This window comes from Xenia sp. Carnegie-2017, unplaced genomic scaffold (genome assembly GCF_021976095.1).
Source record: "Xenia sp. Carnegie-2017 unplaced genomic scaffold, XeniaSp_v1 HiC_scaffold_23, whole genome shotgun sequence".
In the NCBI taxonomy this organism is placed as follows: Eukaryota; Metazoa; Cnidaria; class Anthozoa; order Malacalcyonacea; family Xeniidae; genus Xenia; species Xenia sp. Carnegie-2017.
In genome coordinates this window covers 2,302,579-2,319,283 of record NW_025813486.1, presented here as the reverse complement: position 1 = coordinate 2,319,283, position 16,705 = coordinate 2,302,579, and the positions used below count along the sequence as shown (strand labels likewise).

The window sequence follows — 16,705 nt, the reverse complement described above, 5'->3', positions numbered from 1 at the left end:
GTATCGGGAAGCATGGACCGAAAACGGGTTTTTTTTCCTTTCGAATTTTATCTTTTTGTTTATTTTTTCTCATAAAATAAACAAAGCAATATTTTAATTAACTTCTTCTGACATTGTGTCTTTCTCTGAAACTTATGATTTAAGACAACTTTTAACATGTTTTGTACAATTTTTATTGCTTTATCTCTTTCTGATTTAATTCTCTCATTTGCCGCTTCTCATGCATCACGAGCAAACCATCGATGAGCTTCATGGCAAAAAAGGATTATCTAGTTCTTTTAATTAACAAGAGACTTTCTATTACTCGATTATATCGGAGTATCGGGACGCATGGACCGAAAACTCGATTTTTTGTTTTCAAAATTTGTCTTTTTTCTTTACAAGAATTCTTCTCGTAAAAGAAACTAGAACATCCAAGTATACTGAAAAGTTCAATCAAATTCTGCCGTTTTGACTTATTTTAAACCAACTCTAAACATGTTTATACGTTTCTTACTTGTTACCTTTTACAATGCAACATTCTCACCACTCTCTCGTGATGAACGAGAGCCTCTTTATACAATGCAACTCTCTCATCATGAACGAAAGCATCCATGGGCTTCGTGGAGAAAAAGAATTATCTACTTTTTTATAATAGTTTTTACGATGATAACATTTAATAAGCCAAGCCATTTGTATCGTCTAAACTGAAGCCTTATGTCATAAAATCTTTTTACCCGATGACAACATGCCAGTATTCAAGCTTTTCTTCGATCATTATGCTTTTTCTAACGCAAAACAGTTAATATTTACTGTTAAGACTTCTGCCTTTATAAATAATCGGTCCGAATAACTACAATCAGATTCAAAAATGCCCCAAAACTGAAAAGCATCTCCTAACCATTTTATTGCCACTATTCTACATAAACAATATAATGTCCGACCATTTGCTTGTCAGAATTTTGTAATCAAATTGATCTCGTATGTTTGACAAGTATGTCCCCACCGTCAGAAAGGTGGATTCATTTGGTTATCGTATGCAAATTTCATTTTATTGTGTTGTTTTCAACACATAAAGTAAAATTAGGGGAAATTTTCACTGGCAAAAAGTAGTGTTTGGGAATTAATCTTAACATTATGAAGTTTTTAGAGGAAGAAAAAATTTCGTTTGATGATTAAAAAAAATACAAATTGCTAAACACAAAAGAGATAATTCTTACTTTGGGTTGGTTGTAATGCTCCATAGCCATACAAACAACATTGATACCAATAACAATAGCAATGGCTAGATCAAAATACGCATGAGTAACAAATCGAAGCAATTTCTTGCGCCATTCAGGAATGCTAGGATCAGCGATTTCTGAAACTAAAAAAAAACTGAGAATATTTCAAAGATTCTTTTAGTAATGATTTGATGTTAGATGGATGTGAAATTTATCTTTCCTTAATGTTGTAAACCCAAACGTTGTAACTGATAAAACATACTTGAATTTCTTGGTGATCTTAATCGTGTATTCACTGTCTCTCTAGAGGATGAATTTTGTTCCTGTTCATCGTGACATTTGTGAAAGTTTTCGATCACAATACCAACCAACATGTTCATTACAATGAAGCGACCAATCAGAAGAAATGCAATAAAATACAAAACATTCCACTTGGCGTAATCACGTTTTGGTTGTTTGTCAACATCAACTGCATCAATGCCTGAGTACAATATGGCCGTCCAGCCATCACATGTTGAAAACACAAAAAGTGTTAATAAAGCCTGTAAGGAATAGAATAGCTGTCAAATTTCGTCCTGTGATAACAATGATTCAAATTATGAAAACAATTATGCATTTTAAATAACATTACTTTTACTTACGCTAGCCAAATTGTCAAAATTGTACACGTTGTTCATCCAGTTTCCATCGTTTGAAATACATTGATCTTTGTTATTTATTTTTAATGATGATTTAGCATCGTGACAGGAATAAAATTTGCCTTTAAACAACTAGAGAAAGGCAAATTCGTTTAGTTAGGGAAGAGTTTGGGCTGTTGCTATCATGTAATTACTTTAACAATCCTACCTGTACACCCAAGATTCCAAATATAACAAAAAACGTAGCAGCTATAAGAAAAAAGTTTCCGATCGGCTTTAGTGAACTGATCAATGTTTCAACAACCAATTTTAAGTCAGGATAACGGTTTATAACTCTGTTTGAAAAAAAAACAAAGACGTTTGTCAATGTTCAATAAGAACAACTTACATTGTATAATTTACCATGCAAAGTAAAACTAAATCATAAATCATTTATTTTAACTAAGAAATTGTTCTAAATAGTCAAGAAAGAGTTTTCATTGCCATTAAAAGTCTGGTGGCCAGCTTCAATTATTGATTGTGCTGTGTAAATTTTAGATTATTGGCAATACTAATCAATATAGCTTCAGAAATTGAATATTTTTAAAGTGAATGAACATCGAAATGTTCATCAAAACTTTGTTGTAAAACAGAGTGTGGCTCTAGCTAATGGTTGTTAATGCATACTTCAAGTAACAATGATTTCATAAATCATAAATAAATGATAAATTCTCACTCCATCGTAATTTATTTTTTACCGTAGAGGTCTTAAAGTACGAATCGCTCGAAGTACTCTTAGAATTCTAAAGATTCCACCGCTGCCCTCTGTTGTCAAGGAAACGATAAGATCAACCAGTGAAATAAGTACAAAGATTCCATCGACGATGTTCCAACCAGATTTTAGATATGTATCAGGACCAATGATAAGACCCATAGATATCACCTGACGTTATAAAAACATACATATTGACAACAATAAAGCAGGTTTCACCTTGCTAACAGAGCTGTTATTATAATAACTTTTGGTTCCGATAAAATGAAAAATTATTTCCAATTAAGAAAATGTTTCAAAGTCAAAAAAATATTTTGAAAAATTTGTTTTACCTTGATAGACATCTCAATCGTAAATACTGCTGTGAAAATATACTGCATTATTTGAATAAACTGTCCCATCTAAAATAAAATATAAATAGTTTAACGTCAAACCAAAAACTCCACACAGATTACAAAACTGATTTTTACAACCTCACTGTTCTTGTCCAATCCAGGTTCTTCCATTGCCATAACAATACAATTTATCAAGATAAGCAGCAATACCACGCGATCAAACCATTCATACTTATGAATTTCTAAAAGTCGACGAAATTTATTTTCTGGTGAAAAGACAAAAAGTGACCATTCTTGACTACGCTTTAAACATGACGTGGCATGATTGTCAGCGGTTTCGTTTTCATTTTCTTCCTATTGAACAAATATCATAGACTGTATGTTTTAACACCGACTAATTAAAAGGATTTTTTCATGAACTTAAGGTTCATGGAAACATTCAAAAAAATTTTTGAGTTGATAAATAACTTACAGCAACAGCTTGGTCTATAAAACCTTCGACAATGATAGAGATGAGGAGATTAAATAAAATAAAATCTCCAATGACCATAATAAATATAAAATAAAGAGAAGACCATGATGAGAGAGAACGAATTCCATCAAAAAGAACGACATCCCAGTCAGTTTCAGTCAGAATCTATGAAACAAACCCATTGTAATTACTGCAATTTTTGATATTCGGCAAAAAGTACTATACACATTTTATTCAGCTTAAAGAACAAATCTTACCACAGAAAAAGTAGTAAGGTATCTAAAATATGAGGTTTACAATGTGTTGCATAATTTGGGGAAAGTTTGTAACACTCTTTACCTGAAACACTGTGACAAGCGCCCAAAATAAACTGTCAAAATTAGCCCGCGATGTGACCAGCTGACCATCTTCGTTTGCAAACTGGAATTTCCCTCCAAAAAGATGCATCCCCAAAATGCTTGATGTAAATACGAACAAAGTAAGTAACGCCAGAAAAGACATGACATTATCTAAAGCTAGTTTCATAACGTCCAACTGACGTATCAACTCTGGCATGAAACGAACAAGTTTGAATATTCTCAATAGTCGAAATGATCTCATAACAGACAAACCACTCGTATCGCTGTCAGCGAAAATATCTATAAAACTAAAGAAAAATAGAAATATTTTGCTGTAAGAAAATATCAACAGCAGCATACAAGCCATTCTGTAGATTTAAACTCTCTATTTACATTATTTAACCATTACAGTTATTTTGATTTCAGTGAGCACAAAAATACTTGAAAAACAGGAACCAAAAGTGTGTGTTAAATTATCTTTAAGAAACTGTCAGACACATGTTTTAGCATGTAGCTGGATTGAATGTTTTTTCCTGTAAATTTTGCATTAAAAAACAATTTTACTCCTAGAAACGTAATCCATATGTCAACGTAAAAGATTTTCCAGGCAAGTTTACTTATCGTAATAATAAAAATTTCATACCTTACAATGACAATCACACCATCAAACAGATTATATGCATCTTTAATATAACCGTAAGGTCCAAATGCCGCAATTTTTATCAGCATTTCTATCGCAAAAATTGAGGTAAATAAGACGTTGACAGTTTCCAAAATGTCGGTCACTTTCTTCGGCTGAAAGAGATACAAACACTCTTCAAAACACTATTTCTCCGTACGTTACAAATCTACTATTTGGACTAAAGTAAGCCAGGTTTCTTTAACCAAGCACTGTATCAAAGACTTTTCGTACTATGAAAATTATAGACAAAACATTTATAATATATTATAAACAGTAACATAGCCAGCCTTGAGAATTAGTCTCGATAATGAATGAGTGAATCACTACTATATTACTATTGCTATTTTTGCTAAAATAATTTATTCTTGTAAAAATTGGATGCTTTTTGTAGTCAGTTAACTCATTAGCAGGAGTAAAATGTCAAACTATTTGAAGATTTTATACCTGCCCATGATGCTCTATGGCCATACAAATCGTGTTCAGAAATATGGACACCATGATGAACCTCGTAAAATGTTGACTTTCAACAAATGCTTTGAGATTATCACGTATCTTGACCCAACATTTTTTCTTTGTATTTGGGCTATCCACATCATCGTCGTCGCAAGAATGTTTATAATAACACAACAACTGTGTATAACATCCTTGCTGCGTCAAACTTTGATCTTTGTCCATTTTGATCTTGGAACAAATGTACTTTTTAAAACGACGGCAAAGATGCTCAAGATATTGCAACAACTGTGTATAACATCCTTGCTGCGTCAAACTTGAGGATACCGTGCTGACGCTGGCCCGACATCGCAGGCGCGATTTTTTCATTAGCTCCTTCTCGCGTTGTTTTGTTTGTTGGAATTGTGACGTTATCACAACAAAAAAGAGATTTGTCATGAAGTAAGAACCAAGCTAAAGGCAAATTGATAGAAAAATTGAAAAGTTTTTTGATGTTTTTTTTTATTATAAAGTCCTATATTCCAGTTTTCAATGAAAATTCATTCAAACCTTACAAAAACAAGAAAGACGAAATAAATCCAATTCCAAAAGGAATGTACATCTTGTATTTTATACATAATGTCTGACCATCCAGCGAGTGTGATGATCTAGGTATAATATTCTCATCATTAATAAGCTTTGTTAAATAAATTAATAAATCATTCATTTCAACTCAACTTACTTGAAATATTACAACTGTTGCTATACCAATGTTATCAAAAGATACTGAACCCCAGTGAAGATTTTCTCCACTTTGCCGACACAACGTATAATATTGGTACCAGTCCACGCAATGTGATGATGACGTGTTCTCCGTCGTGAGGAAACTTTGGTTACACACTTTATTGTTGACCTTGTACGGATTAAAGTTATGAGGACTGCATTTAGATAAGCCGTTATTTTCTGACAATGAACAGACATAATATTCATTGAATGATGGACGGTAAAACTCTGTCAAATTATACCTGAAGAAACGAAATATTTTATGGAGTCAGAACGAGAATTCTAGAATACACTGAGTAATGTGATGAGTATTTGAACAGATGACATAAAAATTTCATAACATTTTATGAGAATTACTTACTGTTTAATGATGCTACTGTTAAGGTCCTGTGGAAAGCAGCGAGCACGTAAAAGACCTTGCCAAAGTTGAACAGCAATGATCCCAAATATTGCAAAAATCAAAAAGCAAATTGCCAGAACACTGCCTAGCATTGGCAACGTGTCCAGCAAAAGCATAACTAAAATGCGAATGCCTAGGCAAATGAGAAAAAACAGATTTTTTATTTATTCATTTATCTATGTTACGGTGAGCTAGATAAATTATGTTTGAAATATCTAAACTTTCAAAATTAGTTTTTGTCTCCTTTTGAGTGCAATCGTAAACAGTTTCTAAAGCAGTTCAAATGTTTTTATTTCACAATTCTGTGACCAGTGGGAAAACTATAAAATTAATTAGGACGGTTAAATATTTATGTATGAAGTTCTATTCGACTGACGTCTAAGTACATTTAGTTGAAGGAACTTTGAAATTTTGGAAACAATTCGAACTCAAGCGTATTTTAATTTCAAAAACTAATCTTTGTAGTTCTTCATAGCTTACTTGGAACTCGATTTATTGCTCTTAATGGTCTCAACACACGAACTGATCTAACAGCACTCAAATATCTTCCTTCGCCGTAGGCAAGTTCAAATGTTCTACAAAATATACAGAAAAACAGAAATTTACTAAAATTGTGATTGTTGTCTGCGTCAAAAGAATTTAATCCAGCACTCATTATACCCTGCAAGAACAATGAAACAATCCAGTTTATTCCAAGAGTCTTTGAAGTATCCTAAATCACCAAATACTCCCATAGCCATCCATTTTATCAACATCTCCACCACAAAAAAGGCGTAGATAGCAGTCTCTAGGATCTCAAGAATTTGACATTTCTTTGTAGCGCAGGTCTTGTCAAATGGATTGTACATGGCTAACGTTACACAGTTTAATAAAATCACTAAAATGCTCGTACGCTCGAACCATCTTTGATTGAATTAAGGGAGAATGATTACTTTTGTGCAAAAAAATCAAACATCAATTTATTTGGATATAATTTGTTCAAACTAATTAATTTTACAACATATGTTTCTAGAATTTTTACGATAAATAAGCTATAATTAGACCTTGTACATAGATAATAAAGACAAGACAGGACAAGAAACACACCAGACAAGTCAAAAGGATACGGAGAACTGACAAGTTTAATGAACCATCTTCTTGGTAAACTTTCTCGCTTTAGACAACAGAAGGCTACTTCTTCAAACTGATCAAATTTGACATTCGATTGACGAACTGAAGGTCTTGATGATGTTGAATCACATGGTCGATTGCGAGGAGATGGCGAAGGAGGAAAAGGGGTCATCTCTATAGACGTCTCGCGTCTTGAAACGTTTTGGATTTCTGACATTCTGAATTCAAAGTGTAAAGTATAGATGTTTGGTAGACTTCGTTTAAAGATTCATTACAAATACATTGATTACTTGATCTTGTATACGTTTATTTAAAGCAGTGACGGAAGTTTACCTATGACATATGGAGCTAACTTGATCGACCGACTTTTTATTGATAATTAGATCTTGCCATCGGTATGTATGACAAAATTCAGCTCCCGATTTGATTTCTAACAACAGTATTCAACTTTAAGGCTTTTAGTTGTTAAGGAGGGACCGTTTTAGCGATACTTCCGCATGTAAACAAATTCCGCGTACACACCCCACCTAGTTGTTTCAACAAACAAAGAAATACTGTAGATATATTGTTCTTGACCATAATGTAGAACACGATACCAATATATTACATCCTACAATAACGTGAACGTAAATTATTAGGTATATTTACCGATAGTTTAATTCACAAGGACAGAGTTTCCTTCATTGTGACGTGGTTAATGGTAAAAAGTGCTGCCTACTAGTATCAACCTAAAGTTGTCAGGAAACTAAAGAGTATTTTAAACATCGTAGGAACCATTATGCAACACAACGTCACAAGTTGCATAAATTGGAAATAACAAAAACGTCAATATCACGAGATTGAAAAGAGATATGCATTTACTGTTTCAGAAAGTACAATGTCATTTCAAAAGTTCTAGTCATTTCAAACATAATTTAACTTGCAAAATTTTCGTTTCATAGCCACTTTAACATATTGAGAATAAATTTCCGAACAGCTGTTATACGTATTCTGTTTAACAACACTTTGATCTAAAACAAATGTTTAAATTCCCTAAACATTCTACCATGAAATTTATTAAAATAATAACGACTTCATACTCGTTTTATTCATCAGCCAAAATGTTTTCTATTTTCAGATTATTTGACCAATGTACAGCTCTATTTTTGTTAGTTATGGGGAGTTTTTTCAGGAGAAATGCGGATCGAATCTATTTTAATCAATTTGTCTATTTTAAATACAGTTCACTAATTGTTTAAGCACTCGACAAAACAGACCATAAAAATAGAAATGCAAAATCGAGGAATTAATTATTTAAATTTATTATTATTCATTGCCGATTTACACAGTATAAAAAGAAATAGGCCATTTTAGCCCCATGAGGTCGTTTTGGCTTTTGAAATTGCTAACAATGAGAGCTAAAACAGACAAGGTGGGGCAGTTTTGGCTCCATGAGGGTTGTTTTTGCTCTACAACTGGTGCCAAATAGGTTCGAGAGCAACTTGATGACTGCATCGAATCGGGTGACTCAATACAAATATGGCGGCCAACTATTTCATGATGCACGCGCGTTTCGATTGCTGTTTTCACTATGCTGTTGTAACTCAGCTTCAATACTGAATATTGCCCCTATACTAATTCTGAACAAAGAAAAACACATTTTTACATATGCTTCAATCATTCTGGTCAACAAAAAGCCTATTTTTAGTTGAAAATACTTCAAAGTGTAAACCTACAACTCCAGTTATCATATTTCTCACATTTACAAGAAAATATGCCTTATGACGAAAACTTAACGTTAAAAAATCATCGATTTTAGCATTCAATAGTTTAAGCACATATCAATTATTGCTTTCGTAAAATGTAAGCAAAAATAATAATATAACGAGGGAGTTATGAACATTTGAAATGTCTAATTTTCATGTCCGCCGTTAAAATCGGCCATTTTGAATATTTGCAACGTCATAGTCTTAACACGGCAAGAAGCGCACATTGGAAAGTATACAAAGTAATACATAAATAGAGCAAAAAAATGTCAAATTCATCGAGATCTAACTCGCTCTCTGAGTCTTCGATCGAGACAAACGCATCGATTTCTTCATCGGAATTTGTGACGGCAAATTCGAACGAATCTAATTCGGAAATTTTGCCATTTGTCGATAATATTGAACCGCTTGCTTCGCCCGATGAAATTGCTGAGTACGAAGCTACAGTCGCAGAAGAACGGCGGGTTGAAGACATGCTGCAAGATCGTTTTGATGCCCGTGTTGATGTTACTTCATGGTAAGATGTCATTCTTAGTGTGTTACTTTGATCTGAATCGTCTGCCGTTAGCTATGGAAACATACAATTTGGCCAATATTAAAGGTGTGAATGTGGCCATTGTTCGTTGGATCTTGTTGTCAACCCCCAAGAGTGCCGATGCTGCATGGAAATAGAGCAATGCCGTGGTAAAATGTATCAGTTCGACATCGATGAAAGGAAACGCATTTTGGATCACCCTGGTTTTAACGAAGTTTGCCTGAACGAATTTGTTCTTCAAGCAGCTTCGTTTGGTTTAAAGACCAAAGGTCATCGCATGATACAGACACTTCATTTTGTATTTTCTTTAAAACCTTAGTATAAATGTATATTGTATATTGAAAGTTTGCCTGGATGTATTATTGGTTCTCTCAAATTGTGAAAATTTATCATCTGCAATATGTGTAAGTATATAATAATTGCAACTTGTGCTAACCTGACGCCGCTCTCTTGACGTTGTTGGTGTTTGTGATTTCTTCCAAATAGTAGATACGGCACCAGGTTTGAGCCGTCTAGTCATACCACCCAAATGTAATAAACGCTCAAAACAATCATCCGAGAAGTGATTCGAACAAATCATAAATCGAATTTCGCGCGAACTCGGATTAAAGTTTGCGCGCTTCGTCTGAACAAATTTAACCCAAATTCTTCTCAAAGACTCGTCGTTTAGGCTTTTATGTAATGAAATGCCTGTACTTCTATCAGACTTATTACTGCAATCTTGCACGACACAGCGTGTTGAAGGCATGTTAAAAAAATTGAGTTATACAACCTTTTAAATCTCTATTTGCATATTGTGTTATATTGTAAACAGCCGCGAGTTAAGACTATGACGTCACCAGCACCTTCCTTCTTGAAAATTCAAATATTAGGCCGTTGGCTCTGGCACGAAAATGTGGCTAGAAATCAAATTCCGTAGCCTCCATCGCGGTGCTAAAATATGTCATCGGTTATCAGTAGAGTTCAATGCGCTGATTTCAAATATCTTTGTTCCCACACGCCAAAACGCGCTGTTTTTTCATAATGCATGGCCAAAGTTTGTTATTTTCATCGGCATAGCGCCATTTTGAATTCCGCGGTATGTTTGATCTTTTGGCAATCTTACTTGAAGTAAGGGGGTGTACTCGAAAACCGTGGACATATAAACAACTTAAATGTATAAGTATATGCCACGAACCTATCTAATAACCTCTACCAACGATACGATTTTATTCATTTCAAATGTAAAACTGGTTGATTGTGATCGTGAGCGCTTGAGACAATTGGAAAATATCGCGAAAAGTGAGTAAACTTGACGAGAAACAGAATCAAATTTCAACAGTAGCATAACGTATCAAATGTTGTTTATGTTTTAATGTAATACTATTTGGTATCTAAAGATGATCTAAAGCTCAAGAGCTAGCTAAAATAGGAATTGCACAAAATAAGTATGAGGTTGTTGCGACAATTTCTCTTAAATAAATCAGTTTTTTTACATTACTTAGATTTAGTTTTCCTCCAGATCAGTATCCAGATTATAATCTGAGTCCTCTTCCCTGGATTCAACTTGCCATACAGTTCAATCTTAACCTGATTTGTTGAATCTTTGCATAAATTGCTTCGTCAAAAACAAGAACGATGTGTTCTTGTGACAACATGTCTGCAATGTTGATGCTCTTTAAAAGCGCTGTGTACAGTGTTGGGTACTCACTTGGGGATCCATCTATTATTGGCAAGTAAGTGATTCGACACATTGTTGGTATTGCACGTTGCCTCAGAAGAATGTTAAAACCTGTCCAACCAGGAAGTAGAGTCCCAAAGTGGTTTTGGCGTAGCTTCATTAGAAGATATGCAAAATCCAGTCTCTTGGCAAGTTCTTCATGAGATGAGAAACTTTTTTCGTAATAATTATTTAACATTGATGTATTAATGTCAACAAAGTGTGGTGTCTGCTTTTTGCCAAGATTGTACGGGACAATATCTTCTCTTAGAGCTGTAAATGTTCTCCCACCTTTCTTTTGCTGTTTTGAAACAACAAGAGATTCATTGCCAGACGAATCCTCTCGTTGAATTAATATGCCTCCTAGTATATGAGTTTGGTTCCTAGAATCTTCAGTGAAATCATCATTATCGCATTACGAGGCAAGTAAATTTTTTTTTCCTTTTGGAAGGAAGGAATCTGATTTCACTGATAGCTTAGCTAGGTCTGTTTCATAAGTTAAAATGGCAGAATGACTTGCACAATGGCCAAATCCATTTAAAATTTGCGTAAGTTGTGATGACCGTGTTAGTTGTCTGACTGCCATACCCAGTGCTAAGGACTTTGGTGTTTTTTTTTTCCCATTTGACGCTATGTACAATATGTCTTGGCAGATTGATAGGACTTTTGTCTTATGCTAATCCTCTAACTCAAGGCAGATGAGATTTCTGGATAATCTGAGAAATCCAACATCCAAGCTATAAAATTAAACAGTAAAACTGGGACCATCTTTAGAACTTGGTCTGTTAAAAGATCCACAGCCGATGGTGGCCAACATGAATCCATTCCCGGTGCTCCTTTTATAGCATTTTTTAAACTCATCGCAACATCATAAAATTCTTTTAAAGTGACTTCCTTTTGGTGAAATATAGGCTGAATATTTGCTTCTTGGTCACCATCGCTTTCTTCCTCTTCATTATCTGCTGTTGTACAGGTCTCGCTACTTCACCTACTGATAGCTCTTCTACAAATACAAGCTCGCTTTGATTTCTGGTTGCAGGTGTGAAATACAAGTTGCGGATAGTCTCTTTGCAATCTTGTTTTAAGTCGGGAGGGACGGTAATTGGATGCATCAAGCTCTTCAATCTTCATTACTTGCTGCACAAAAACCTCATGCAATAACCTCATTCTCATTATTTGCTTTTCCTTGATCAGCTTTTCCTCTATTGTTTTGGAACAGAATGTGTTGTAGCTTAACTGATATAGCTCGTTGTTTTGTTTACCTGTCACATTTCTTGACAAAAATCTGCAGTAATCCAAATGACAATGCTTGTGGTAGCGTACTTCTATGGATACGCAATCTTTACCCCTAATGTGAGCTAAAATTGATTCGTCTTTTTTCTTTTCGGCAGCCTCTCTTAATTTACCCCCATCAAACGTTTGTGCTAGAACTAACTTATGCAGTTTTCGTTTTCTAGTGGCCTGCAAAACATGCAACGTTATTGTTACCAAAATGTCAAGAAATAATGCAAGGATTATGTTAAACTGTACCTTGTCCACCTTGTATGACTCTTGTCTTTTGCAAATTATGCATTGCTCTGGAAGAACATGTTTATTTCGCCTGACTATGTTTTCATCACCACTAAGCAATGTTCGTGGTGATATCCGCACAGGTGCACACAAGGTCCGGTGGGTGACAGGAGTGCTCGTTTCACCTTGTGTGAATGCATCAATAGTATTTGTTTTTTTCTTTATTCTCCTTTCGGCTCTTGCGACTTTTGTTTTATCACAGAAACGAATATAGCATTCCTTATGAAAACGCACATTTGCAATTTCTTCTCGCACTGTCTCTCTGTCTGGACCGAGCGACCAACGTTTGACGCAATTTTATTAGGTTCCCCATCCAAATGAATCCACTTTTCAGAATATTCACTTATTTTATCGATTGTATGTGCCGTTAATTGACACAATTCGCCTGACTTACCATTAAAATGAATGAAACATTCATCCATTCTCTTGATTTGCTCTTTGGGACTTGCAGAATTGTTCTCAGAAAACAGTCAGAGTTAATAACGATTTAATTTAATAATTATCCTTATAAATACTTCAGCATTGCGCGTACTTCAAGTAATAATGTCAAAAGATCAGACACACCGCGGAATTTAAGATGGCGCTTAGTCGATCAAAATATCCAACTTTGGTTATACATTGTGAAAAAACAGCGCGTTTTGGCGTGTGGGAACAAAGATATTTGAAATCAGCGCATTCGACTCTACTACTTTCCGTTGAAATATTTTAGCACCGCGATGGGGGCGACGAAACGAAACATTTTCGTGCCAGAGCCAACGGCCTATATGGCGCATTTTAATGGCGGCTCTTAAAGTTCAAGTTTTATCGCTACGTAACTCGAGCAGCATGAAATACATTGCGCTAAAATTTCGCCAGAAGAGATTTTTTTACATACACTATTAATCTATGAAAAAAAATTTTCGTCATAGTACCACTTTAAGAAATGCACTGTTTTCATCAAGAATGGAATTTGTTCTTTGCTTTATGATGAAGTAATGGCACTTTTGAGCAATTTGATAGGCAATAATTTACAATGTGATGATATTTGCTATGAACAAGCACACTTCATATTTTAAATCAGTAAATATTGGTATTGTAATTGTGAATATCACATTTAGGCAAAACATGTGACTGGTTATGTGAACAGACAGGATTCAGAAAGTGAAGTGGGAGATAGTACTGCAATGATCTTTGTGGGTAAAACTGAATTTCAGGATGTACTGTTCTGTTTACAACATAGGTACGGTAATGCTCACAAAACTCTTGGTGCCAAAATTTCAGCAGCAAAATACACCCTTTCAATTGATGAGTTTAAAACATGGATTGATTTAATCTCAGCAAAAACAGGCAGAAAATTGTTGAAGCCCACATGGATAATTGCCCCAATTTTGTCTGCATTTACACATCTGATAGAAATGTAAATGCAGAGACTTCAGGGAATTTGGGCATTGAACCATTTCATGTTTGGATTCTAGAACCTCAAAGACACAAACATTTATCACTTACACTAATTTTCTCTGCAGGTTAAATAAATATTGTCATTGAATATTTAAGTAATGTATATACCTGGTCCACATTCAAGAGGCTTCATAAAACTGGACTTTTTGTCTTCCCCATAAAAATAGTAAAGACTTTGCAGCTTCTGGTGCCTCTCAGTAAATGTAAATGGCACATTTATGAAATTTCCAAGGGAAACAGCAACTTGCTTGAAGTATGTGTGCTTTGACTCAAACCTCATGCACCAAGATCGTACCATTGGGCCAAGCCTGCAAAAGTATTAATTGTGAAACTTGTTCATTGCCTTGTACTAGACTAAATATCTCAACAATAAGGTTTCACAATGTTAATTACATTACTAAAAATAATTGGCATGCCATTTACCATTAGCCATTATATAATTTTGTATAATTCTACTGTTTGTTTCTCTACTAAGCAGTTACCTGACAATGGTTCTTGGGTATTGGATTAGGTAGTGCATCTTGGGGATAATAGATGCAGCAGGGTACTGTTCAACAAATCGCATTTGATATTTCTCAATTATATTCTGCAAGTAGCTCGCTTGTTCGAGCTACTCGCCGAGCCGGGTAACTCGGCCCTTATATAAAATGAATGCATTTCTCGGTCAATCGTTTATATGACACATCCGGGTAACTCGGCTCCATATAAACAGGCCCGTACTCATTCAGAAATGTGGCATCCTCCATTTATCTCTAAGCACAAGTGCTTTTGATTTGACTGAACTCCAGATTTTTTGCGATTAAATTACTTACAACAATTACAACGCGCGTTCTCATACACTTATATTTGATATGAACCTTCAACGCCGATAGAATTACTACAATTATGTACAAATATATGTTAACTAGGCTTTAGTATTTTGAAGAGAAGTGGACACATCTTCCCATCCCACCCCCTAAACCAAACTATGTGATGCAAATTTACATTATCACCTTGTTAAATGCGTTTTTGTTGTAATGGGCTGCTTGCGTCTCTATTTTGTAAATGATAAAAAATAAGTTTACTTGTCTTTTACTACTTTTAAATGAAAGCTTTCTTTTATAGGGATCTATTGAGATGAAAATCTATAACCGATTCAAAAAATTGCAAAGAAAGAGATTTAACACGCCTGTTACCAATGTCTCGCAAACTAAAGGCAAAGCAACAAAGAAAAGGAACAGTCACTGTTGGACGAACGTTCCCGAGCCGTGCGAAAGTGAAGATCTTACAGCAGTGGCATCAAAAATAAAAAAGGAGTGGCAGTCAGCTAAAAAGGATCATGAAAAAAGTCAGGTGTTGATGGCTGCATGCTATGCTTCAAGGAGATCACTTGTCTTGGAAGACGTCAGAAGAATAGTGGAAGTTGTTGAAATGTTCCCTCCTTTAAAAAATCTGCTATACGTTAGTAGATAGTAGTATTTTTATCCCATAAAATACGTACATAAGTTTAGCAAAGCTTATAGGTAACTGCTGTATATTGTATTACTACAGATCAAGGCTGAATTTGCAAAAGTTATGGGGAATAAAGACGTAGCTACACAGGTAAACGAAAACTTCAACAAAGTCTGGCGTCACAGGCTGTTGGCATATGCTGAGAAAAACGGTGGTAAACATTCAGAAGACTTGAAAAGAATGCACAATGCCATTGACAGTGGTATCCTTGAAGAAGGTATTTCAGCTGATAATCAACTTCATACACATCAGAAATTCTCTTGAAGGAAATAAAACTAAGAAGGATCAGCAGTTGTTTCTCGATCAACATTTGTGTAGCAGTGTGTGCTATTTTTTAGGCGAATGTGCTGGTAGAGCAGCTATCGAAATCGCTCAAATTGTCTTCAAGCAGCCAAACAGCAGGAGGACGCCTCATGTTAAAGAAGCTGTTATCAAAGTTGTTAAGGTAAAACTGGCACTATATCTTTACTATAAAATGAGTATTACCATACTACTTCATTTTTGTTTCTCACATAACAAAAAGTAAATTGTGAACGCTAATGAAAGTAGACACTTAAGACTTTATTGTGCAGTCTCAAGCTAGTTCTCTAAATTTTCTGCTGTCTTTTTATCGTAGAATGGCGCTTTCCTTGATGAAAAAATAAAACCTCAAATTCAACCTTGTATTTTGGTAGTGGATGACCTTTATCAAAGTGACATTATATATGTGGTGGCAGAAGGAATAGTTTTGTGCCATGTCACAACCAAAAAGATTGGCGATGCTCTGGTTGCTTTGTTGGCCACGTACCATATGTACAATATAAAATACATTGAAGGCATGAATGTCCATAGCTTTCTTGACATGGCATTATTGGGAATTATCCCTGAGAAGTGTCCATCTTCTGTGAAAAGTTTAGTTGGAGTGTTATCAAATGTGTTCAACTAATCATGAATGCATATGGCTATATAGATTATGTTTTATTTCAATTCTTTTTCTGAAGTTTAATTTGAGTGAGATAAAAATATGTGCATGTAAAGTATTTTAATGAAGGTGTTAAGCACTTATGTGCTTACGTATATTATACGAGTCTTGTTTATTGTAAGCTTTCA

General features: G+C 34.7%; 3 protein-coding genes across 4 annotated transcripts in view; 2 read left to right on the top strand and 1 right to left on the bottom strand.

Moving 5' to 3' along the window:
- Positions 1–7,611, bottom strand: part of LOC124447668 (voltage-dependent T-type calcium channel subunit alpha-1I-like) — a 10,941-nt gene extending 3,330 nt beyond the window's left edge. Inside the window, exons 1-18 of one of the 2 annotated variants that reach the window (XM_046998634.1) lie at positions 7,474–7,611; positions 7,137–7,358; positions 6,691–6,933; positions 6,511–6,605; positions 5,992–6,163; positions 5,590–5,872; positions 5,423–5,515; positions 4,863–5,321; positions 4,380–4,531; positions 3,738–4,044; positions 3,399–3,563; positions 3,065–3,280; positions 2,924–2,992; positions 2,578–2,762; positions 2,049–2,175; positions 1,844–1,972; positions 1,465–1,744; positions 1,200–1,345 (exon numbers count right to left, since the gene is read on the bottom strand). In XM_046998634.1, the coding sequence (XP_046854590.1) occupies positions 1,200–1,345; positions 1,465–1,744; positions 1,844–1,972; positions 2,049–2,175; positions 2,578–2,762; positions 2,924–2,992; positions 3,065–3,280; positions 3,399–3,563; positions 3,738–4,044; positions 4,380–4,531; positions 4,863–5,321; positions 5,423–5,515; positions 5,590–5,872; positions 5,992–6,163; positions 6,511–6,605; positions 6,691–6,933; positions 7,137–7,357 (3,342 nt within the window). In that variant the 5' untranslated portion in view covers position 7,358; positions 7,474–7,611. Of the gene's footprint in view, positions 1–1,199; positions 1,346–1,464; positions 1,745–1,843; positions 1,973–2,048; positions 2,176–2,577; positions 2,763–2,923; positions 2,993–3,064; positions 3,281–3,398; positions 3,564–3,737; positions 4,045–4,379; positions 4,532–4,862; positions 5,322–5,422; positions 5,516–5,589; positions 5,873–5,991; positions 6,164–6,510; positions 6,606–6,690; positions 6,934–7,136; positions 7,452–7,473 lie in introns of those variants that run through there. The other variant, XM_046998635.1, reaches the window with a different exon arrangement.
- Positions 7,293–16,705, top strand: LOC124447671. Its single transcript, XM_046998640.1, has 6 exons — positions 7,293–7,371; positions 7,460–7,535; positions 15,230–15,565; positions 15,656–15,833; positions 15,955–16,061; positions 16,233–16,705. Exons 3-6 carry the CDS (start codon positions 15,242–15,244, stop codon positions 16,539–16,541), a joined length of 918 nt encoding a protein of 305 aa, XP_046854596.1. The 5' UTR covers positions 7,293–7,371; positions 7,460–7,535; positions 15,230–15,241; the 3' UTR covers positions 16,542–16,705.
- On the top strand, positions 9,134–11,001 carry LOC124448009. The gene is made up of 3 exons (XM_046999019.1): positions 9,134–9,402; positions 9,487–9,720; positions 10,905–11,001. Exons 1-3 carry the CDS (start codon positions 9,152–9,154, stop codon positions 10,999–11,001), a joined length of 582 nt encoding a protein of 193 aa, XP_046854975.1. The 5' UTR covers positions 9,134–9,151.